Raw genomic sequence first — 22,409 nt, forward strand, 5'->3', positions numbered from 1 at the left:
ATTGCCACTCCTGAAATAAAACTTACAGTCAATGCCTAGCCATGGGTTGACTCCAGTGTTGGTTCATTTCCAGGTTTTCAAGCCTTTCCAGGCTGCATCTCCACAAGCCTCTTCAATGGGATCCCAAATGGGGCAGCCGGAGTGCTATAATTGATCTCAGTCTAGTTAGAACATCGACAAACAGTGTCAAGTAATGGAGCTGTACTGACTACTGATGCATGTTTACTGTTGATTGGTGAGCATGAGCGAGTTCAAAAACCAGAAAAAGGGAAGTTTTCTTTCATTATTGGATGACAAAATATCAGGTAAGTAGCCCTGATGCATTATCTCATGTTTTAATTTCTTAAAAGAGATGGCATTTGAATCACCAGAATGAAAATGAAGAGATCAGACAAAAAAAACTGTACTTTTCAGCTTCATTAATTTATCAAATTTAACAAAATTTACATGATCATAAGACTTCATTATTCCCATTTGGATTGAATCTTGCGAGTGTGCCTAAAGTCACACCTCAGCACCAAAGTTCCATCCATTCTTCTCAAGTTAAAGCTCTCCACCAACATGAAGCAAGCAAATCTCCTCCACCCAAATTCACTTCTAATTTCTTCTTCCCTTTCAACCCTCACTTCACTTTCTTCTCCATTAAACCAACCGCCCTCCTCTTGTAACCATTTCATTTTCTCCATAATTGCTAAACTCAAACCAATACTTCCCCCTCTCCCATCATGTCTTGTTAGAGTTCTGAACCACCAAAACCCTCCATGGCTAATTCCATTATCCTTCTCACCTAGCATACCGTAGACTGAATTAAATTCTCTTTGCACAATTTTACTAACACTCACAATAATTTGTTCATTATTCTCATTGTCACATGAATGAATCTGTTGCCACCATTGCTCAAGTGTCATCTTATAGAACAATGATTTCTTCATTTGCCGCCTTAGTCTGGTCTGCTCCCTCACAAATATAAAGGGACAGTACCATTGTCCTACAATAACGGAAGGTGACTTCTTGTTATACATAGGGAAATTGAGACTTGGAAGGCGTCCTCGGAGAGATGAATCAAGGCCAAGAGCCTCATTTAGTTGCAATCTATATGACCGAGAGATACGAAGTTCCCATCCATTTTTCCTTAAAAATTTTGGTGGAATTGAATCAGTAGCAATGGATTTAGCGAAAAAACTATGCCTGTGGTGGCGATGGAGCTTGAACTGTTGATATACATTTCTGTGATCAAACGGTTTTGGTTTGACATCACTGAAGAAGCAACATAATTTGGTGTCTATCTCCCTTGAACTTGTACATGCTAGCCTGCAAGTTTACAACATAAACAGAACTCTTAGAAGCCAAATACAATAGAAGTGGCTCAAATTTTGAACTTAAGTACTGAACATAAACCAAACACAATAGTTATTGAAGTTAAGGTACAAAAAATAGCACATCAATCTCAATAAATATGAAGTTTGGGTGAAAATTGATCAAACTAGTACAAGACATAAATAGATAGCATGTCCAAAATTTGATTCCCAACTCAGGCAATATAGTTTCAAGTACAAATTTCTTGAATGATCCAAAGTTCATATATATCAGTTACCTGTCATGAAAAGTTCAAAAAATGGAAAAAAAGAAGTGAAAAATTATCCATTTGAACTTAGATTGTTGATTAGTATAGCTCTGTAAGAAAGGGGAGCATACCCTTTGTATCTGCCTCTTGCTCGAATAACATAGTATCGATTGGAAGATAGAGGCTGATCAAGAACTGGGATAAACCAGACCCTAGTGACCATATTCTCTTCAACCTCTGATGAATGAACAACATTCAACATCTTGTCTTGAGGAAAAGGTAGCTTTTCAACACCCTTCCTCTTACATGCCCCAAAACAAAAGGTGTCTTGTTCTTCTGCATCTTCATCTGTAATCACAAGATAACCTGAATAAGGACCTTCTGCTGTTGGCTCTTCTTCAAGAGCACTAGGAGACTTCCTGTACAAAGAAAGAGGCCTTGTCACATACATTACTGCACTTAACACTTTCTCTCCTTATGTTTTTGAGGTGGGGTGAGTGCCAGAGGGGTCATTTTTTTATGATTGTTTCCTTATTGATTAAGCTAGAAAAGTTGGTTTGATAGTAGAAAATTGAATTATTTGATTGAATTGCAAAACAAGGAGCACATGGGCCTTGGAGCAAATGAAAAAGCAGCAAGACAATTTGAAAAATGGTGACCCCAACTTTAAATAAGCAAAGATAAACTAAGTGTTGAAGAGAAGGCAAAGCCACATTTGCTTTAAACTTGATTTGTTATCTACTCTTTTATGCGCACTTGCTTTTGCTAATGTATCCTACCAAAAAGACAAGCAATGTCAATGCAAAATTTAATGGCCAGAGAAAGAAAAAGCAAAATAATGCTTGCTTTATTATCTGCTTTTATCATATGATTTGTTTACATGACAAACTTTTTCTAAAAGAAAATAGAGACATGGAAGAATTGAGAAATTCTGATGGATCCACAGTTATGCAACTTGAATATTCTTCAATACTCTTTGGAACCTGATTTGGGGTTTCTACCTTGAATCTAGATGATACAAATGGTTTTCATCTGGGCTATTTGGATCATCATGCAACAAAGAGAAACACTAATCGAACATGTTTGATCACAAAAAATGGAAATAAAGATATAACCTTGATTCAAAATCAAATCAAATGTGAAGTCTAATGCGGAGGTCAGTGGATAATAGCACTCTGCTTCAGCAGACACCGACTAAGATAAACTTTGCCAAGTACATTATAGTATAGGAATAAATTGTTAGGGTAAAGAAAATTGTCTCAAGAGTCCTGACTAGCTGCTATCTCTAAGAATGATGAATGACTTGCTTGCAAAGCAATCTCCCATGCCCATCTGTAAACCAGGTTTCTACCTCTATCCGATGCCTATATTGGCTGTCTGTCTCCGAGCATGAGCCTCCATAAAGTAATTTTGGAGGTCCATATGGCATAGCAGAACCTCAGGCTGGTAGGCTGTTAGTAACACCCCTGGATTCATTATCTATTCCTCCTCTTTGTGCAAAATAAAAATATCTCTCTACGAGCATTTTCCCTTGGAAAATCTTGGTAAAGGTTTTCCTCCAGGGGAGAGGACACCCCGTTAGAGAGGAGAAAAAGATGGGAAAATCAAAAGGAAAGCAGCAAGCAGAGACAGATAAAGCACCTAGAAGGCAGCTGATATGTCATCCACACAAGTACTAACATGGTTAGGAATAACGGGACATAGAGAAAGTTATGAACAAAAATGAAATTTCAATTAAAGGTTAAGAAAGGATTGAAAGTACATTTTTTTTTCCCTGGAAAACAATAATCTACATGGTTCAGCTGTGATGTGCAACAATAAATTGAATGTTACACCCTCACTCAGGTTATTGTTTTTACTAAATAGGGCAATCACTGTCGTTCTGGTGGCAGCAAATTAGCCTCCAGTCAAGCACATGACTCAGATTATATCGAATGCAGAAGAAGCATTCAAAATCATTGATGATTCAAGGGCATACTGTCATGCTTATTTGTCAGATCAGAAACACCTTATTCAGAAACTGAGCGGTTATCCAGGAATTTCTTAACATCTGACCACGAAAGTTAAGCATTTAATTTAAGAAATCTCTTAATAATTCCCATCATCTCTCCACCTGGAAACCGCCCAAGACATCCCCTCGCTGCTGCAATCTCATTAAACTCAAAAACTGAATCACCGCAAAATGCTTGATCTTGGTTGCATTTTCTCCCTTTTTCTAAACCAATGTCTTCATTTAGGTCTTCACACGCCTTAACAGTTGGAAGAGGAAACGGATCAAGTGAAGTTTCCAAAACAATAGACTCCCCACCAATTGCACCCACAAAATCTTTCAACTGGCACATTGAAAATGGAACCGGTTCAAAACTGTGATCTCCATATTCAACAGGTGTAGAGTGGTCACCAGTAACACAAATAAAATATTGGAAATTCCCAGTTGATTCTGCTTGCCACAAGAGCTTAGCCAGCTGTCCTATTGCTCGATCTACAGCTTCTAATCCTTTTACTTTGAAAACACTTGCCTTATCATGCCCTGCATCATCTATTGCCTGCAATTTTGGAATATCAATGAAATTATATATTATACATTTGGGACTATCCTTTTACTTAAATGACAAGGAGAACATTATACATTGATTTCAGAGCTCATAACCATCAGACCTTGCTTATGTCCATAACAAGGACAGAAGACAAATATAAAAACAAAATGAAAGAAATAAATCATTATGCATGATGGAATATCCAGAAAGTCAAATGATTTTCACCATTGATCATTACTCCGATAGCGTGCCACTTTGGAAGCAGCTACTTACAAGTACCTGCTAAATATAAAAAACACTAAAAAAGGCAAAAAAATGATAGATTCATAAGGTCATTACCTTAATGTGGAGAAATCCAAAATCATAACCATCTGATCTGCCAGGCTTGTGTTCATCCTCCCCTGGTACAAAGACACTCGGACAAGTCTTTAAAGGAGCAGAGAGTGCCTTAGCTATGGCAGTTGCTTTTGAAGTCAGAAGTGTTCGATAGTCTCCCGTTGCTCCAGGAGCTTCTAGGATATCAATATCAAGTGATAGGCCCAATCCAGCAATAATTTTTGTGGGAGCCACCATGCAAGGCCACAAGCCATGTTTCCTCCCAAAATGAGGAACCTATAATACATAATTAGAAGAGATAGAACCATTTATTGGTATCTTTTTATAGTAGAGCAAGAAGTACACCAAGTCTATGTTACTCTGACTCTTCATTTTCCCTGAAGTACCCATCTCGGACACATATTCCGAAATGGGTATGGGGGTATCCTCCAAATATATGGAAAAACTTAGAAAAAATTGAGCATACTGGTATCGGACGCATACCTATATCCAACACTCACCCAGAAGTCTGAGTAACATAGCACCAATTAGCAAAATGAAATATGCAAACATTTTTTTCTCCATATTTAAAGAAGTAAAATGAATATACATTTGGACGTTTTTGGACAACACACCTCAATTCGGATACCACAGCCTCTTAAAAGGACAACATTAGCAATGTTCTTCCCTTCTGCTAACCTTTTTGCATTCAAAGGGTGAGAAACCAGAATCTTTGATATCTCCCTGGATAACTCATTAACAACAGCAGCTGTGTGTCTTGCTTCATCAGTATCATCTAAAGCCTTGGCTTCCAGAAGCAAACGATTGTCCTTCAATGGGTCAGTTCCCGATATATTTCCACTCAGTCTTGGTCCTTTAACAACAACTCCACATCGGTGTTCTGTTGCATACCTGTTACAGATTGAGTGCATGACTTAGCATCACATATTTTACAATATAAGCTTAAAGCTTCCAATCAATCCTTAACAGAGTTCACAGAGAACAAAACCTTCTCATAACCACCTAGCCTAACCTCTATAAGCATTTCTGCTAAGACATTTCAAGGTTCAAAGTAGTCAATCAATGTAAAGTCCATAACCAAAATGGCCAAGTTAAAATAAAACCCAATTGAGTAAGCTAAAATTTTTTTATCCTGCAGAACCAAGAGCAAGAATATAACTTCATAAACTGACAATTACAGCAATTAAAGACATCAGTACCTGACTCTTACTTCATACTCAGGAAAAGATGGGATCTTCATTCCATCCAGGGCAGCACAAAGGATAGGCCCCTCTTCTTCAAAATGCCTATCAGCTCTCCTACTTAAAACTATGCCGGTTTTCTCATCCAAGGTAGCAAAATTTGACTGGAAAGATATAATTGGAATGGGTAATCATGTACAAGAAAAAACATCAAGGTGTTGTGAAGAAATAAATGGAACTATAACATATTAACTTGTTGGAAAAAAGAATAAGGAAAATCTTTAAGACTATCATCCCTTTCATATAAGTGATTAAGCCAGAACCTAGACATATCTGGTAAGGAAAAAGGAACTGCAAGTTAATCATATAGAATCATCTCAGGCAATAATTATTAATCAATGTATTATATTAAATCTGAAAATAAAATACGACTTATGACCAAAAATTGCTTCATTCGTATGAAAACTAATGTCCACATTAAACTTAAAGCTAACATGTTGAAATTCTCGACTCAGAAATCAAATTATCTATATTTGGATAGTATCAAGATATTTATCAACATAAGGCACGCTTAATAAATGGTCCAATTACAGAAATAGTATCAGCAAATAATGTACCAAGAAGAACACGTGAAAAATGAAGGGAAAAAGAAGGAAAAAAGGAGAGCTAAATCAGGTTACACACCTTGAATGCAATATCTCCAGGTGACATTGCCAACCCAGCCCCCATGGATTCAAATGCACCTCGCCCTCGGTAATATACTCTCGGGTCATAGCCCAACAACGAAAGATGAGCCGTGTCACTCCCACAACCCAAACCTACTTCCACAGGGTCCATGAGGCCATTAACTCCGGCTGATGCTATGGCATCCAAGTTTGGAACATTGCCAGCCTGCAAGGGCGTCTTATTCCCAAAACTTGGTATCGATACATCCCCCAATCCGTCAATCAGTACAAATGCCACTCTTCTCTTTGGCTCCGCGGGACTGCCCATACTTCTATATCTACCTTTAAGCCTTATTCTGTTTAAAGGCAGTGGCAGAAATCAACAAAAATGAATTTGACAGAATAGCCTATTTGAGTATGGTGAGTCAAGTAGCAAAGTAAGGGAAGCAGCCTGTTCCTAAAGCAAGCAAAGATGCTCCAATGCTTCAATAGAACTAAAAAGCAATGTTTTTAAGCACACCAAAACCAGAAGAAAAATAAAGTAACTGACTTGATCAAAGTGAAATCAGTTTGTCATTTTTTTCAAGTCCGAAATTATCTGGATTAACTTATCTAAAATGTGGCGTAAATTTCAGTTAGATTATTGAAACAAAAAATAAAAATATGTATTACAAATTGTAAAGTCTGGCAATTCAATCTATTTGATTAAAAAAAAAAAGCAAATATTTTGAACTCAAACTGTAACCTGCTGCACAGAAGCATTAAATGTTTAATTTCCTATCTTGAAGATCAAAAACTGCCATAGATTTTTCTTGAACAATTAAATAAATGTACACAGTGAATTCATAAAATTGAAGCCGCACTACAAGATGGGTATCTCTCACATTATAAGATAAGATCAATAAAAATCAGAACAAAGCTAAAGAAGACAAGTAAAAAAAAACAAAACAAAACAAATCGACTCACTAAAAAGTGAATTAAAACAAAACCCAATAAACAGAAAAAAAAAAAAAAAAAAAGAAGAAGAGAGAATTTATTATTACCTGAATAAAATAAACTTCAGGGGTGATTAATGGAGAAAAGCTTTCTTGAGCTGAAAATAATGATAAGCAGAAGGAGATATGCGTTTACATAGAAAGGAATCGTTTAAACTTTAAAGCTAATGTTACTCTGTTCTAATCATCCACTGAAAGCGAAATGGAGGCCCAATTTTGTATGCAAAAGATGGGGCTTTTTTTCTTTCTTTTTTTTTTGTTTTTCTGAGAGAATCTGAAATTTTTCTTGTGAAGGTGGCAGAAAAGAAAGTTCGAAAGTTTTGGTCTCGGCCTTGAAGACCTGATTGAGGCTCAACTTGAAAATTTTATCGGACCAAAACTTTTGGCCCAAGACTGACCCAACATTTGTGTAACATTAAAATTAAAAATGATAACAATCGAATTAAATTTAATTATTTTTTTAAATAATATAAATATTATAAATTTTTTAAATTTAATCAGATATTGAATACATTTTTTTTTAAACCGAATCAAATTCTTTCGATTCACTTCGATTTAATTTATTGATTTTTAAATTTTTAAATTTATTTTTATATTATTTTAATAAAATTTTTAATATATGTAAATAAATTTATATATAAAATAATTATTTTTATTTTATAAAATTTAAAATATATAAATTAATAAAAATATATAATTTAATTCAATTTTTTGTTTTATATCTTGATTTAAATTTAATATATATTAAATATTTAAATTTAATTTAAATCAAATAAAAAAATCGAATTTGAATTGAATCTAATATTATAATTTTCAATTAATTTTAAATGTTTTTATTTTTAATTAAAATTAAATTTATATTTTACATGTGGACATTATTTTACATATAAAATGTTAATTGTGTAATACAATTGTTTAATAACTTACGTTTATTTTATAAAAAAAAATTAAAAACATATTTGAATATTAAATCTTTGTTTTATTTATTTGTGTGCGAAATCATATCATATAATAAAAAATATTTTTTAAGATAAAAATTTACTTTTATATATTTAAAATAAAATAATATGAAATATGTGACGAATTTGGACTTTCGTCACGTCTAAGAACCTTGAAAAAGATCAAATAAAAAAACTTGAAAAAAAAAAAAAAAAAAAACTTATGATTTCATTGGTCATTGACCAAGTATCCTTCCCACGCACACGAAACGCAATATAAATTTATTTTTCAAAAAATAAAATAAAAATATAAAAGCTTTATCCCCATAGCCACAAGTTTACGTCCATCGACATTGATGCAAAGCAAATCTATGTGCGTAATACGCACCCCCGCCGTTTCAAACACTTCCCAAACTTCAGAAAAAAATATCTGACTTTTCTTCCTATCTGCTTAAAGGGTTTAACTTGTTCCAAATTTAGCCAAAACAACAACCAAAAAAAAAAAAAAATCCCACTTTTTTCTTGTTCTTCTCTTCTTTTCACTCTCTTTTTCACTTGCTTCTGCTTTATTCTTTAGATCCTCTCTTAATTTCCAAAATATTATAAAAAATCCTTTTTGGGTTTTTTTTTCATCTAATTTAGAAACCTAATAGACTGTTGTTTTTCTTTTTTTGAAGCTTATAAGATACAAATTTTACAGTTTTCAATGAAGTTTTTAAAACTTTCAAGATAAACTGAATTGTTGAAGCCTGAATAATCAATCCACTGCCTTTTTTTTTTTTTCTTTTAGGCTTCAACCTTGAAATTTCAACTATAGTAAAGCTGATTTGGTAAAAAAGATTTTAGTTTGAACGTTTTAATCTTGTGGCTGATTTGAAATTTGATTTTCCTATGAATCTTTGAATTTTCCATTGAATAGTTGAAAATCTGAATACCCTAAAAGGCCAGCATATCTTTAAGCTTTGAACTTAAAATATTTCACTCTTTTTTCTTAAAAGGAAATTGATTTTGAACTTCTTAAGCTTCTGGGTCAGTTTCTAATCTATTAATTAGCCCTCAAAGAACCCAACTTTAGTTTTCTTATGACTTTTTAGATTGGCTAGTTCAATGTCTGTAGAAAGGTCATTTGAAGCCTGGGAAGAGGTCCAACGCCATGGCCAGGACCTTGCCGATCGGCTAGCTCAAGGTTTCACTGGTTTAATCCAATCCCACATAACCCCACCTTCGTTTCCATGGCCAAACCCTCCAAAATCCAAGCTTTTTGACCTCGAGTTCCCATCCCAAACCTTTATCAACAAGGATTTTGGCCTTCCCATTGACAAATCAGCTATTTTTGAAATAGGCGATATCGGGAACAGGATTGGCCAAGTCGGGGCAGATTTTGGTGCGGGCTTAAATGGGTTGGTTCAGCAGTTCTTCAGGAGGTTACCAGGCCCGTTTCGTGCTGAGGATAGTGCAGTTGTGTCAGTTAGAGGTGATGTGACTGTGAAAGGACAGAAGGCTGTGGTGGGTGGTAATGATATGGAGGGTTTGGTAGGATTTTCAGATCGGTCCAAGGATTTTGGATTCGTGGATAATGAGAGTGGTTCAGAGGAATTGGGGGATGATGAGATTTCAGGGTTTAATTTGAAATCTGCTGGACTACTTGGGAGACCACAACCACAGGTAAACAAACAGATAAGAAAAAATGAAAATTTTTTAGGATAGTTAGGTGGCTGAATTTATGAAGTTGGTTTGTGGTAAATTTTTGAATAATTACTGTTTTATGTGTAATATTGTATTACAAATCATAGCCGAAGTGATTTCAATCCTGGAGTAGTAAATTGTCACAAGTGACAAGTTTAGTAATTGGAAAGGGGAAAGGAGTTGTCTATTTTACATAATCTATGCATACGCTAACAAGTTCTTGGGTATTTATCTTTGCAACCGAAAGGTTTAGAATTGATAATAGATTTCTAGTTATTAATATTTTGCTGATGATAGTTAAATACAATATGCATCTAATTTTTGTTGTGCACACACCTTCATTAATTATTTCTAAGACAAGTAGGAACAACTAGCAAGGAGCGTGCCGCTATCTACAATAGTTCTTTTACGAGTTCTAAGGTAATAGTAAATGCCTGATTTAGGCATCTATTTGGCCTAATATTAGTTACTATAAGTTATGAATATGTCCTGTTTCTTTCTTCTTTTTTTTTTTTCATTCATATGAATAGAAGTTATAGGATGATAGCGGGTTAGTTGTTTGTTCATATTGTGTTCCTTTCGAATTGAATGCAAAACTTATTAGCAGTTTTGAATTGGTTGACTGCCTATCTCTTTGTATTGTTAATGACTATTACTTTTTCATAAGTGCATTAATTGATTTGTTTTCCTATGGTTAATCTTTGGTTGGCTGCAGGGAATTATAAATATTACCTCAACATATGAGAGTAGAACACGAGATTTAGAAAGTTCTTTGGTTGCAAGTGGAGACCTATGGAGAGTGGAGGTGTCAAATGCCAGTTCTACATCAGGGAATGACAACTCTTTATTTCTTATCCAGCTTGGACCAGTACTCTTTGTACGAGACACGACACTTCTTTTACCAGTTCATCTATCAAAGCAACATTTGCTTTGGTATGGTTATGATAGGAAGGTATGATAAGAATTTTAGGGAATAATTGGTGCTAGCTGTAAAACTTTACATATAGGAAATAGGAGTACTGAATTGCATTTATGTTCTATGAAACTTAACTCACAAAGCCTTATGGAACAAAACTGTTGAGAGTTGTGTGTAATGTGGTTATACCATTAAGTTTATCTGAATTATTGTCCAGTGATACATCTTTTGGTCTTTTATTAAGAATATCTATTGAATCAGAGCATATAGGATGAAATTATTTCAACTATCTCCTTTTCCCTATCTTTTGTCTATCTGCAATAAGCTTCCTCTGCATCATCTCTGGCCTCTGTCATAGCACATGTTTGGTCTACGTTATAGTCAATACATGAGAGAGTAAACACATTTCATTGTGATTCAGTTTACTCTCCCCAGTTTAGGCCTTTAATTTCTCTGTCTCCAAGTATGGATGTTTTTCTGAAGTCAGTTAATTTATTGATTTTTCTCTATGTCACTAAATTTTAAGCCCAAGTGGTAGCTGCTGATGCTTCACTGATGGTGGGAAGTTTTTTGCAAATTAACATATTTTTGTTTGTGATATGGAAGTCCAAGAATTGCATGTGCCTTACCTAGCCTAGAATCCTCTGATAGACTGTCATCTTTAGCTTTTACAAATTGCTATAAGTGAGGTTCTTTTATGATTGTAATAGAAGACAATAGTTCCCATCTAGAATATAAAGATGTTGAGAGAAATTGAGATAAAATTTCAAGAAAATCTGGAATTGTGGGCTTTATTTTGATTTGGGACTAATCTAGGGCCTTACTTAAGTTTGAATAAAAATTTTTAAGACCTAGTTTAAGTTCCATTATGATGAAAAGATGCTGTTAGTGTTTATTTTCTTTCATTTCTCCCAGTTTTAAGTGTTTTAGGTCATTTTGTGACTTCTGTACATAATTTTTTCTTGCCAAATAAGACGCATTTCCATAATTTTACATGGTACTGCATATATTGAAACTTGAAAGCAAATAGTTTGGCTTGAGGGTTATGTTTTGATCTTTCCCAAATTGTTGTCTTTTCTTCTTTGTTCTTCTTTGATGATAATTTATTTGACTGCAGAATGGAATGCATTCTCTTTGTCCAGCTGTATGGTCAAAGCATAGAAGGTGGCTATTAATGTCAATGCTCTGTCTTAATCCTTTAGCCTGTGTAAGTTGGTAGCATTTAACTCCATTTATACAGTGTTTATGCTTCTGTTTCAGCATCTGAATTTCCAAATATCTGTTTTTTTCCCCCTAGTTTTATTGAAATTTAGATTGTTGTTTTTAAACTGCATTTGGTGTAATGAATATTCTCCATGTAAATATTCATTCAGTTAGTTAGGAGCAGTCACCTTAGTGATTTTTCCAGCTGTCTTGTTTGGAAGATGACAATTTACAAACAATGGTGGAGCAACTTAATTTATCTATTTTACTATTTTTGCACACTTAAGACCTTAAATTTTTTTTTATTTATTTATCAAGCACTCAGTCTTATTATCTTCCTAAAACAACCTTCATAGAAAGTAGTTGACTGTGCTGACTAACATCAGGACTCATTTCCTGTCGGCACTAAATATTGAAGATAATTTTATCTTCTTGGTGTGATTTTCTTGCATAGCCACCCTCTTCTTTCTCATGCTTACTCTCCCTGCTTTCATGCAGTCATTTGTGGATTTGCAATTTCCAAATGGACAATTCACATATGTATCTGGTGAGGGGCTCACAACAAGTGCTTTCCTACCTGTTTGTGGGGGCCTTCTTCAGGCTCAGGGCCAATATCCAGGGGAAATGAAATACAGCTTCTCTTGCAAGGTCAGTTTCTGAGGTCTTAACTCTCTACTAGCATGAAATGCAAAAAATTAGTTTTTTTTTTTTTCAAACAACTTTGGCTTAATTACTCACTTTCCAGCTTGGGGTTCTTTTTATGAGTGCTGAAATCTATTGTTTGGATATTTCACCAGAATAAGTGGGGAACAAGTATCACACCAATGGTGCAATTGCCAGACAAATCTTTTTCGCTGGGTCTTTCACAAGCCTTGGCTTGGAAGCGGTCTGGGCTAATGATGAAGCCATCCATTCAATTTAGGTGAGATTCTCCTCATTTGCATTGATTTGTATTGGTTTAGAGTTTGTAAATGAATGTCTCATTGCCTTTTCTTATAAGTCATGTTGAGGAATGTCTTGTTTAGTTTCATACACTGCCTTTGAACTTTGAATTGCTTCATTAACCCTTCTTATATTTGCATGAGTTCCTTTGCAATTGAGCTGAATTTGTTAATGTTTATAGAAATGTCTGATTATGGATAGACATGCATGTCTTCTTCTTATGTTTTCAACATGACTACTTTTCAAGGTTCATAAGTTATAGTTCAATTTGTTTGGTATTTGATCTTCAGAATAAATACTCTTAAAATATTTGAATTTCACTTGTTTCGTTTGTGAAAAAAAAAATAATAAGTGCAGGTTATTTCCTGAATTGGAAAAAACTTAGTGATATAAGATTTTGGGTTTCCTTTCCTGCAAATAGAAATTAGAAGGATCACACACCAGAGCAAGAAACTATTGTTGCTTTGTTGTATTGTATTGCTTTTGCATAGAGTTTGTTCTTCCTGTATGTTTTTTTTTCCTGTTTACCCTTTCTTTTCCATGTTTCACTTTATGTACATGTTTCATCGTGCTATTATTCGATTGTTGTTTATCTATATTGTTTGTGTTTTTTGGTTTGCATCCTGCATGGTATTCACTAGTTAATTGCTACATTTGTGATCAGCTTGTGTCCAACTTTTGGTGGAAGTAAGCCTGGGTTGAGGGCAGAAGTTATTCACACGGTGAAGGAGGATCTTAATCTGATTTGTGGTTGTGCTCTGGTGGCACATCCTTCAGCGTTTGCATCAATATCAGTAAGTTATCACATTGCAAATCTTCTTTCAAAGCTCATTTCATATGTAGAACCTGTTTTTGGAGCAAAATTGTGAAAAGTGGGATTATGTGTACTCCTAACTTAGATTTCTATTTCTGCAACATTTCAGTGCTAGTCAGCTTCTAGAATTTTAGTTTTTAACCTATTGTCGACTTTTCTTCATGATGATGGTGTTATTCCACCGTGCCTACACTTTCTTTTTCCCATTTGTTTGCACTTACATCCTCATTGAAGTTCTTCGTTGCTCAAGTTTTGGAGGTTGGCTCATACTCCTTTTCTGTCTATCATCATGCAGTATGGGCGCTCTAAGTGGAACGGAAATGTTGGAAACTCAGGGATAGTTTTAAGAGTTGACACACCTCTTTCCAGTGTTGGCTGTCCATCCTTCTCTGTTCAGATAAACAACGTTATTGAGTTTTGATTGTTTAACTAACTGTATATAGCCTCTCTCGTGCACATTGACAAATGATACCACGTGTGAATATACGAATGCTACACTGTTAACTATATTAATCTCTCATCCAAGTTTGGAGATTCATCCTCTTTTATTCCTTTTGTTTCAAATTTTCTATTTTACAATTTTTTCCTGATTGTTGTTTTCGAAGTATCAGGTCAAATTTTGGTTTACGTTTCTTTTGTCCTTTCATTTTTTTTTTTTTAAGTCCTATATGTACCATATACCCGAGTAATAATGTCTTGAGTGCTTCCTGAAATGAAATATTTAATGCTAGTTCGTACTCCACAAATTATTTTGCATTTGTGATATGTATATGCACGAGGGTACGAGTATTATGCTAAATCAGGAAAATTTTGTCTGCCATAAGGCAACGGAGCAAAGAACGAATTTCTAGCTACAATGGAAGAGAGTTAGAGCGTGCTAAAGTGATGTGATCAAGCCACCAATCAACAATTAAATTTCTAAGAATCTGGTTTAGCAGAGAAAGTTGGCTAGTACGGTCTGCATGCTTGGTTTGTGCGCCGGAACATAGCCAGGCCAATCACCGTTGACAGCTGGTAGCATTTAGATGAATTCACCATCTCCAAGCCCTTGGTTCAGCTTGAAAGCAGACAATAGATATAAAAAATATTGCAAGACCAGCTTAGAAGTGTGTGTCGTGCTGCAGTTTATCCTGACCCTCTTCACTTGTAGTATTATTTTCAGATGAACCAATCACCACCGTCCAATAAGAGATCAAAGCTTTCCCATTTTTTAGTTAACCAACAAATTGGACCTATCCATGCTTTTTGGCTTCCCAGGGAAATCAGTTGTAACCTTGCGTCATTCTCTACTTGTAGAAATTCATACTACAGTTGGTCCATCGTGCCCAAGTCCGTTTAGCTTTTCCATAATACAGTTGACCTTTTAATCCAAGTCTCATCTTCTCCAATCATTGCCATGGATGAACAGGAAGTTCACCAAAGTGATTGCGTTGCCAAGGGTGATCAAGAGTTGTTTCTGCATCGCGATGAAAATTTCGGATTTGATTACCGAAATCGTGCAAATTCTCAGGGTTTATTTGATTGTTAAAATGTTGTTTAGTCAAATTTATGGTAGATGGGACTGATACAGTGTTGAAGGATGCAACAAGGAAAATCAATCTTGTTGCAAATGGCCTAAGTGATAGAATTGATAGTTCACAGACTTGTCAGGTTAATGGGGAATGCAGTTTCAAAGATAAACTAGGGAAAGTCAATTGTAAGGATGCATGGAAGCATGAGTATATCAATGTCACACTTGTGGTAAATTCTTCTCTAGAGGGCTATGCTGAATTCCTCAAGAATTTTCTTGCTTTTCTTACAGTACTTACGATGAAATTTGTCCGGTTTCAGTTTAATCTTCTAGTTAGTTTTTTCACATTTCCAATTTGGTTTTCATACTTTGCTTTCATGTCTTTCATATTTCCATTACAAGCTATAAGACAAATTAAAGGTTATTTGATGAAAAAACTATTCAGAATGTGGAATGATGCAAGCAAAACTGTTAAAGTGAAAGCAAATAACTCAATAGGGAAATTGGCACTGAGGTTTGGTTTTGCCTTCTTTTGGTCATTCTATGTTTGTTTCATGCTTGTGGGGTTGCTAGTGTCAGGATTTCTTTTCGGGGGTTTCATGATGCGGTGCCTGCTGGAGAAACCTATCCAAACAACAGAAACCTTGAATTTCGATTACACTAAACCTAGTCCAGTTGCTTCCGTGCCAATGCCATCATCTCCTGTTGTTGGAGATCCATCCAGCCTCATTTCTAGAGATGATATGAACTCTGTGAAGGAGATTGGTCAACGTGTTATTCCCTATAATCATAAGTTGCAGGTCACTGTTTCATTGACAGTCCCCGAATTCGAATATAACAGGAAACTTCGAGTCTTTCAGGTAAGAAGTATTATCCTTTTTATTGGTCTCTGATGGCCTGCATTTGATCAAATTCATATAATTCAACATGAATAGTTTCTTGTTTGTGCCCACATCAGTTATTGTCTTAGCAGGTGAGGGTTGAGTTCCTGTCTACCAATGGCAAAGTCACTGCTAGCACAAAGCATCCATGTATGCCGCGGTTTAAGAGCCTAACTGTCCGTTTTGCTGAAACCATTATCAAGAGTATCCCTCTTATCACTGGCCACCAATCAGAATCCGAAGTCCTGAACATCAAAATTAATGAATTCACTGAAGGACTTGAGCCAACGGCGGGCTTGAAAGTGATATTCGAACAACGAGCAGAATTCCAACCTGGTGCTGGTATCCCTGAAATTTATGCTGCATCTCTAGCTCTTGAATCCGATCGCCCTCAGCTGAAAAAGATGATTTTGTGTTGGAGGAGAATACCTTTTATATGCACCACTATAATGTGGTTCCTTACAGAGGGTGGAAATCCCGCTGTTTTGCGGACCAATGATCATCCCTAGAGGGAGGCCTAGGATTGGTTATGGTAAAAAGGTCTGTCAGTCAAATTCCATCTCTTGGTATAAAACTAAGAGCAGTTAAGATCATAGCTCCAAAGGGTTTGCTTTGGAAGATGAAACTTGGGAAATAACCGTGCTGAATCTTGATATTCAGCTAATTCATTATTCAGATCTTGTGCCCCTGTAACATTTCAATGTAAACCTAGATACCGAAATATTGCCATAAAGAAGAAATAAATTTTCCATGTAAGAATTTCGGATTATAATTTTAGTTTTAACCCCATTTTTTATAGCATTAATGATGACTACCACACTTAAATTCAAAATTTTTTATAATCGTGATAAATAAATTGAATGAACACCCTATATCAATTAAAAAAAATTATTTGATATATTTTTTTATGTCACTTTGTAAGATTATTAAGACTTCATTTGGTAAATGATTTTATTTGTGGTTTTAATTTTTAATTTTTTCTCATTTAATTTTTGCCAAAACATAGAAAAATACACAAAAAATTAAAGTATTTGCCAACCGGAGTCTAAGTGATAAAAGATTTACTCACAAAATTCGTATATATATATATATATATATTTTTTTTTTTTTGGCCGAAAAATTCATACATAGTATACCTATTAAAAAATAAAAAAAAAATAATTAACACAATTTTCATATAAAAAAACCATCCATAAAATCAAGTGCCTTGCTTAATCCCATAAATTAGGTTCTAGCAATTTTTTTCAAGCGCAAGCTAAAATATTACGCGAATTATTTATATATATTTAATTGAATTTAGCGTGAAATAAATTTAATAATTATACTATTATTTATACAAAAAAAAAAAAAACACTTTAATTATTTTAACAAAAAAAGTCCAAGCTAGTGGATAAGCTTGAGTGTGCACTTCAAAGCCCAAGTTCGAAGCAGGACCAATTCGCATCCCACTCATCCTATTGTTGCTTGAAAAGGAAAAATGATCGTGGGTTTTTGTAGGAAGCCTTAAACCCAGAACTTTGAGCTAATCTTTTTGTTGATATTTTCATAACAGCCTTACAGATAGGAAGGAAAAGGAAGAGGAGGAAGAAGAAAAAGCCGCTCCGGTTCTGTGTAAGTTCTTTTTCTTAATTCATGTTTACTTTGAGCTTAACTGTCCCGAATTTGGGTTCTTTTCTTTTTTGTCTTGTTCTTCTTGTTTAATAAGATAGTTTTATATTTTGGTTAGTTGTCTATCTGGGTTTCTATAGAATCAATGATTTTATTTTTTGGTTTTATACAGAATTGTCTTTTGCTTCCATTGAATTTCTTATAAATGAAATGTTGGTACTTTCATTGTAAATTTTCCACTTTGATTTTTTTTTTTTTTTGTAGATTGGTAGTTTTGTAAGATAGTCACTGTTGTCCTTCTTCTAATGAAATTGAATTTTGAGAGAAGAAACTGAAAAACAAAATTAAATGTTCATTTAAGGGGAAACAATGAGAGATATAATGTGAATTAATGTGTTGTCTCTTTGCTGTTAATATGGTGATTTGGCTTGTATGTATTGTAAAATCACTGCACCGGAATCATTTACGCTGTGTTTGGTAGGTGGAAGGAAAAATACTTTCTTTCCATCTTTTCCTTCATTTGGTAGGAAGGAAATGGGAAGGAAATAAATGATTGTTTCCTTCCTTCCTACTAAACATAGTGTTATTGATAGGTAGAGTAAATTTCATTCATGGTCACTGAGCTATGACTCTGGATAGGTAAGGACTGTAAATGAATAACGTTTGGTAGGAAGGAAGGAAATTTGAGGAAAGGGAAAAGGGAAGGAAAAGAAGCATATTTGCTGTTCAGTCCTTAAGTTTGGTCCAAGAGATGGAAAACTGAAAGAAAGAAAGGAGTTGGGGGGTAAAATCATAGATACATTGATTATATCTTTGGTTGAATGATTGTTTTCTTTCCATATATGGAAGGATTAGATTTTGATGGAGTGGAAAAATTCAAAGCTACCCTTTCCTCATTTCTTTGCCCTATTTTATTCCCCAAACGAATGATATGTTTGCTGAAATGATTTTCATGTTATTAATCACATTGCAAAATTATTTATTTTAGGCTTCTTGCTTTTTTATTTTTGATTTCCCTCGTGGAAAAAATCATGTTTGTCCCTTTGGTTTTGACATATTGTTTCCATTTCTTTTGTTTGCCTTTATCCCTAGGTAAATGTTAAAGACAGTACCAGCAGCATCATCTTCATGGAATCCGTCTCAGAGGGGTGAGTCACTCATTTTTCTCTTTAATTTATTCATTGCTTTTTTCTTTTTGCTTCCTTTTGGTTCCAAAATGAAGCAACCAACTTAACTTCGTTACTATTACTGAATTAAACCAAATCAATGCAAATAAAACACCATAAAACATATGCAAAAGGAAAATAAGAAAATTTATGTATTAAAATGGCCTCCACTTTGCAGGTGCATGTTTAGATATCATGGAATTTCCAAGGTCTCCATTATCATCCCTGAGTCTGTGTCCTCTTTATTTGAAGGTGACATTCTTTCTGTCAATTCATATTTCTTTCTTGTGATTTTACTGATATGCTGGTAGAAAACTATTTGTGCATTCTTTTATTTTGGAGGAACACTTTCAAATCCCTCAGTAGTTAGTGGCATACAAATTAGTCCACTACATCCAATAGGGGTTCTCCACCTCCTTGTTTATGATCTTCTGGCTAATTGGTTCTGTTACATGAGACAGCATTCTATAGATAATAATAATAACCATAGTTGATAGGCAAGGATACTTGGGGATGCTTAAAGGGTAAATTTTTTTCTTAGTTATTTTTTGTTTTCTATGGTTTTTTTTTTCTGTTTTTTGGTCATGATGGCAGTATTCTGGAGTAATAGTTGTTTCATGAACTCACATTTTGATATGCTACTTGCAGTTTGATAACAAATGGGTTCAGAAAGGTAGGCCACTTGTTTCAGGAACTTTCCCTTATGCCTGTCAGAGGCCTATACAGTACCCTTCTGGCAAGAAGCCAGGGGCATATCCCCAAAATGTGGATCTTCCACCAATACTACCTAAGAAAAAGAAGAAACCTTATCCCATTCCTTTTAAGGAGATCCAGAAAGCTGCAAGGAAGGATAAGAAACTCGTAGAGAGGGGTATAGAGAAGCCACTTCAGCCTCCAAAAAATGGATTACTTGTTCCTGAACTTATTCCTGTCGCATATGAGGTGCTAGATGCATGGAAAGTCTTGATCAAAGGCCTTGCACAGCTTTTGCATGTCATTCCTGTTTATGGTTGCAGGTACATCGTATTATAGTTTTCAATTCTGATATTGCTGTTGTGTCATTTTGAGCTCTGCAGTGAATTATTTTGAGGTAATGCTTGCATCTTCCTATATTCATTTGTTTTAGCTCTCTGCAGTGAGTGCTCTGAAGTTCATGTGGCTCATGCTGGTCACAATATTCAGGACTGCAATGGTCCATTTAGCTCAAACCGACACGGTTTACATTCGTGGGTCAAAGGTTCCATTGATGACATTCTTATTCCCATAGAGTCATATCACCTTTATGATCCTTTTGGCCGGCGCATCAAGCATGACACACGGTTTGAATACGACAGGATTCCAGCAGTTGTGGAGCTATGCATCCAAGCTGGTGTAGAGATACCAGAGTACCCTTCAAGACGAAGAACCCAGCCCATTAGAATGATGGGAAAGAAAGTAATTGATCGAGGTAGATATGTTGAGGAGCCTAAGCCGCAGTGCTCAGTGGATCCATCCTTGTCCTCAATTGTTGATCTCGACGCATGTGGAGCTTCCGGGCGATTCCCACCTCCTCGAATAGAAGATGTACCTAGCATTGCACAGGAAACAATGAATGCACATGAGATTGTTCGATCCGGAGTGACAAAGTTGATGATGAAATACACAGTAAAGGCATGTGGATATTGCTCAGAGGTTCATGTCGGGCCATGGGGTCACAGTGCTAAACTTTGTGGAGCATTTAAGCACCAATGGAGAGATGGGAAGCATGGTTGGCAGGATGCCACAGTTGCTGAAGTTTTCCCACCAAATTATGTTTGGCATGTTCAAGATCCAAAGGGACCTCCCTTGAGGGGTGCATTAAAGAGATTTTATGGCAAGGCTCCAGCTGTGGTTGAAGTTTGCATGCAAGCTGGAGCTCAAATCCCTAACAGATATAAGCCCATGATGAGGCTTGACATTATAGTCCCTGAAAGTGAGGAGGCTAGCTTAGTTGCATAGTAGGATCTTCAAATTTTCTGACAGTCAATTTTTCTGCTGTGTCTTTTGAACTTTGAACTTTGAATTAATTGTTCATATTCTTATTATAATTTACGTGGCTAAAGATGGAGAAGTCATAGTCAGTGCTCCATTTATATATATATATATATATATATATATATATATATATATTGAAGTCAATATTTTAGATCATATCAACTCTGCAACCTCACCATGCTATTATGGTATAAGCTATTTATTTATTGATTTAATTTAGATGATTTATAAAATGAAACATAACATACGAAAAAAGGTTACGGTATGGGAAGTTGCTTTTTTTTTTTTTTTCTAAAATCAAAACATTAAACACTTTAACTATTATTTCAGTCTAATTAATCTGTTAAATGTTATTTTTGGTCTAATTAACCCTTTAAAGTACTATTTTAGTTCAAGTAAACCCTTACTTTCGGAATGGATTTTAGTGATTTTTTGCAAAATAAGGGTTTAATTAAAAAATATATATATGTTAAAGATTCATTTAGGTCCCACAAAAGAATAACGGCTTATTTGAAAATAAAAAATAAAAAATAAAGTTATAGGGGTTTTTAAATGTTTTAGCCTATTTGAAAACTTACATTTTTTTTTTCCCATTTGTTTTGACCATGCCAAACGACAATTCCAATTAAAATCTTCTTGTAGAAATAAACTGATATTCTATTTTATTTCTAGTTATAACCAAAGTGATTTTTATTTTATATATATTTTTATAAGTGATTTAAAAAGGAGAGCGATATACTTATACTAATGTAAAATTATTTAATTTTATATTTTTTAATTATTGATTTTAATAAATATAAGAGACTGATTTTAATAAATATAAGGGATTGGATTAAAAAAATTTTTATTTATCTCCCTCGTCTTTTAAATTTATTAAAATTAAGATTAGAAAAAAATGTAAAACTTTTTTAGTGTAACTTAACTGCTCCCAATTTACACGAGACTTTCAATATATACTATCATATTCATATTCTTCAAATTAAGTTGATGTCTCGGACACAAGAAAAAATGACTTGTTCTTCATTTAATCCAAAAATTCTTAGTCCCTGTCTCTCACAGTTGCACAAAAAAGTCCAAACCAAAGACAATCCATAAGGTTGATGTCTTGAAGTAATATTGTTTAATTCATTATGCTTAATATGAATATGATTTATTTTATCTTTTTCTGAAAATATTTTTGTTAAAAGTCGATTTGAAATTTTTATTTTATCTTTTTCTGGAAATATTTTGTTTAAAAGTCGATTTAAAAATTTATGTGACAAATTTTATTCACTTTGAATAAATTTGATAATTTTAGACACAACAATTAAAAAATATATAAATGACATGGATTAAAGTTTTGACAAAAAACACAAATAGATTTGAAAAAAACTAGAAAATATATTTTTATTTAGGCGTTTAAATATGACTTATAACATAATAAATTTTATGTTTTACGCGTGTTTGATACTAAT

The 22,409-nt window shown here is 34.4% G+C and overlaps 4 protein-coding genes across 7 annotated transcripts; 2 read left to right on the forward strand and 2 right to left on the reverse strand.

Annotated features, from left to right (window-relative positions):
• Positions 1 to 395: 395 nt before the first annotated feature.
• LOC111276556 (DUF1262 family protein (DUF1262)) lies at positions 396 to 2,205 on the reverse strand. Its single transcript, XM_022862302.2, has 2 exons — positions 1,696 to 2,205; positions 396 to 1,311 (listed from the first exon to the last, which is right to left on the reverse strand). Exons 1-2 carry the CDS (start codon positions 2,013 to 2,015, stop codon positions 465 to 467), a joined length of 1,167 nt encoding a protein of 388 aa, XP_022718037.1. The 5' UTR covers positions 2,016 to 2,205; the 3' UTR covers positions 396 to 464.
• A 1,069-nt stretch (positions 2,206 to 3,274) lies between these two features.
• Positions 3,275 to 7,554, reverse strand: LOC111275930 (uncharacterized). The gene is made up of 6 exons (XM_022861571.2): positions 7,327 to 7,554; positions 6,303 to 6,639; positions 5,637 to 5,782; positions 5,052 to 5,328; positions 4,441 to 4,713; positions 3,275 to 4,110 (listed from the first exon to the last, which is right to left on the reverse strand). Exons 2-6 carry the CDS (start codon positions 6,609 to 6,611, stop codon positions 3,628 to 3,630), a joined length of 1,488 nt encoding a protein of 495 aa, XP_022717306.2. The 5' UTR covers positions 6,612 to 6,639; positions 7,327 to 7,554; the 3' UTR covers positions 3,275 to 3,627.
• Positions 7,555 to 8,698: 1,144 nt separating this feature from the next.
• On the forward strand, positions 8,699 to 16,970 carry LOC111275929 (uncharacterized). 4 transcript variants are annotated; one of them, XR_016333525.1, is made up of 8 exons: positions 8,699 to 9,881; positions 10,618 to 10,854; positions 11,936 to 12,025; positions 12,520 to 12,669; positions 12,819 to 12,943; positions 13,628 to 13,757; positions 15,861 to 16,147; positions 16,261 to 16,970. XR_016333525.1 is itself a non-coding variant. In XM_022861565.2 (7 exons), the coding sequence occupies exons 1-7, from the start codon at positions 9,324 to 9,326 to the stop codon at positions 16,675 to 16,677; spliced, it is 1,707 nt and encodes a 568-aa protein (XP_022717300.2). In that variant the 5' UTR covers positions 8,699 to 9,323; the 3' UTR covers positions 16,678 to 16,814. The 4 variants fall into 4 exon arrangements, 2 of the variants coding, with proteins under 2 accessions (XP_022717300.2, XP_022717303.2); XR_016333526.1 differs by having other exon boundaries at positions 16,246 to 16,896; XM_022861565.2 differs by lacking the exon at positions 15,861 to 16,147 and having other exon boundaries at positions 16,261 to 16,814.
• A 627-nt stretch (positions 16,971 to 17,597) lies between these two features.
• LOC111275928 (APO protein 1, chloroplastic-like) lies at positions 17,598 to 21,008 on the forward strand. Its single transcript, XM_022861564.2, has 5 exons — positions 17,598 to 17,779; positions 18,869 to 18,924; positions 19,121 to 19,194; positions 19,591 to 19,958; positions 20,079 to 21,008. The coding sequence occupies exons 2-5, from the start codon at positions 18,873 to 18,875 to the stop codon at positions 20,917 to 20,919; spliced, it is 1,335 nt and encodes a 444-aa protein (XP_022717299.2). The 5' UTR covers positions 17,598 to 17,779; positions 18,869 to 18,872; the 3' UTR covers positions 20,920 to 21,008.
• The last annotated feature ends 1,401 nt before the right edge of the window (positions 21,009 to 22,409 follow it).

The sequence above is a fragment of the Durio zibethinus genome, chromosome 25 (assembly GCF_047325235.1).
Source record: "Durio zibethinus cultivar Kanyao isolate XHJ-2024 chromosome 25, ASM4732523v1, whole genome shotgun sequence".
Classification (NCBI taxonomy): domain Eukaryota; kingdom Viridiplantae; phylum Streptophyta; class Magnoliopsida; order Malvales; family Malvaceae; genus Durio; species Durio zibethinus.

What these genes read in the sequence shown, in the direction of transcription:
- LOC111275928 (XM_022861564.2), top strand. Translation starts at nt 18,873, where the DNA reads ATGTTAAAGACAGTACCAGCAGCATCATCTTCATGGAATCCGTCTCAG. An exon ending in ATGGAATCCGTCTCAGAGGG is followed by an intron (nt 18,925 to 19,120) that starts GTGAGTCACTCA and finishes TCCACTTTGCAG; the next exon opens with GTGCATGTTTAGATATCATG. An exon ending in ATTCCTGTTTATGGTTGCAG is followed by an intron (nt 19,959 to 20,078) that starts GTACATCGTATT and finishes AGCTCTCTGCAG; the next exon opens with TGAGTGCTCTGAAGTTCATG.
- LOC111275930 (XM_022861571.2), bottom strand. Translation starts at nt 6,611, where the DNA reads ATGGGCAGTCCCGCGGAGCCAAAGAGAAGAGTGGCATTTGTACTGATT. An exon ending in GAGTATGAAGTAAGAGTCAG is followed by an intron (nt 5,329 to 5,636) that starts GTACTGATGTCT and finishes AATCTGTAACAG; the next exon opens with GTATGCAACAGAACACCGAT. An exon ending in GCTGTGGTATCCGAATTGAG is followed by an intron (nt 4,714 to 5,051) that starts GTGTGTTGTCCA and finishes TATGTATTATAG; the next exon opens with GTTCCTCATTTTGGGAGGAA.
- LOC111276556 (XM_022862302.2), bottom strand. Translation starts at nt 2,015, where the DNA reads ATGTATGTGACAAGGCCTCTTTCTTTGTACAGGAAGTCTCCTAGTGCT. An exon ending in GCAAGAGGCAGATACAAAGG is followed by an intron (nt 1,312 to 1,695) that starts GTATGCTCCCCT and finishes GTAAACTTGCAG; the next exon opens with GCTAGCATGTACAAGTTCAA.
- LOC111275929 (XM_022861565.2), top strand. Translation starts at nt 9,324, where the DNA reads ATGTCTGTAGAAAGGTCATTTGAAGCCTGGGAAGAGGTCCAACGCCAT. An exon ending in GGTATGGTTATGATAGGAAG is followed by an intron (nt 10,855 to 11,935) that starts GTATGATAAGAA and finishes ATTTGACTGCAG; the next exon opens with AATGGAATGCATTCTCTTTG. An exon ending in AATACAGCTTCTCTTGCAAG is followed by an intron (nt 12,670 to 12,818) that starts GTCAGTTTCTGA and finishes ATATTTCACCAG; the next exon opens with AATAAGTGGGGAACAAGTAT.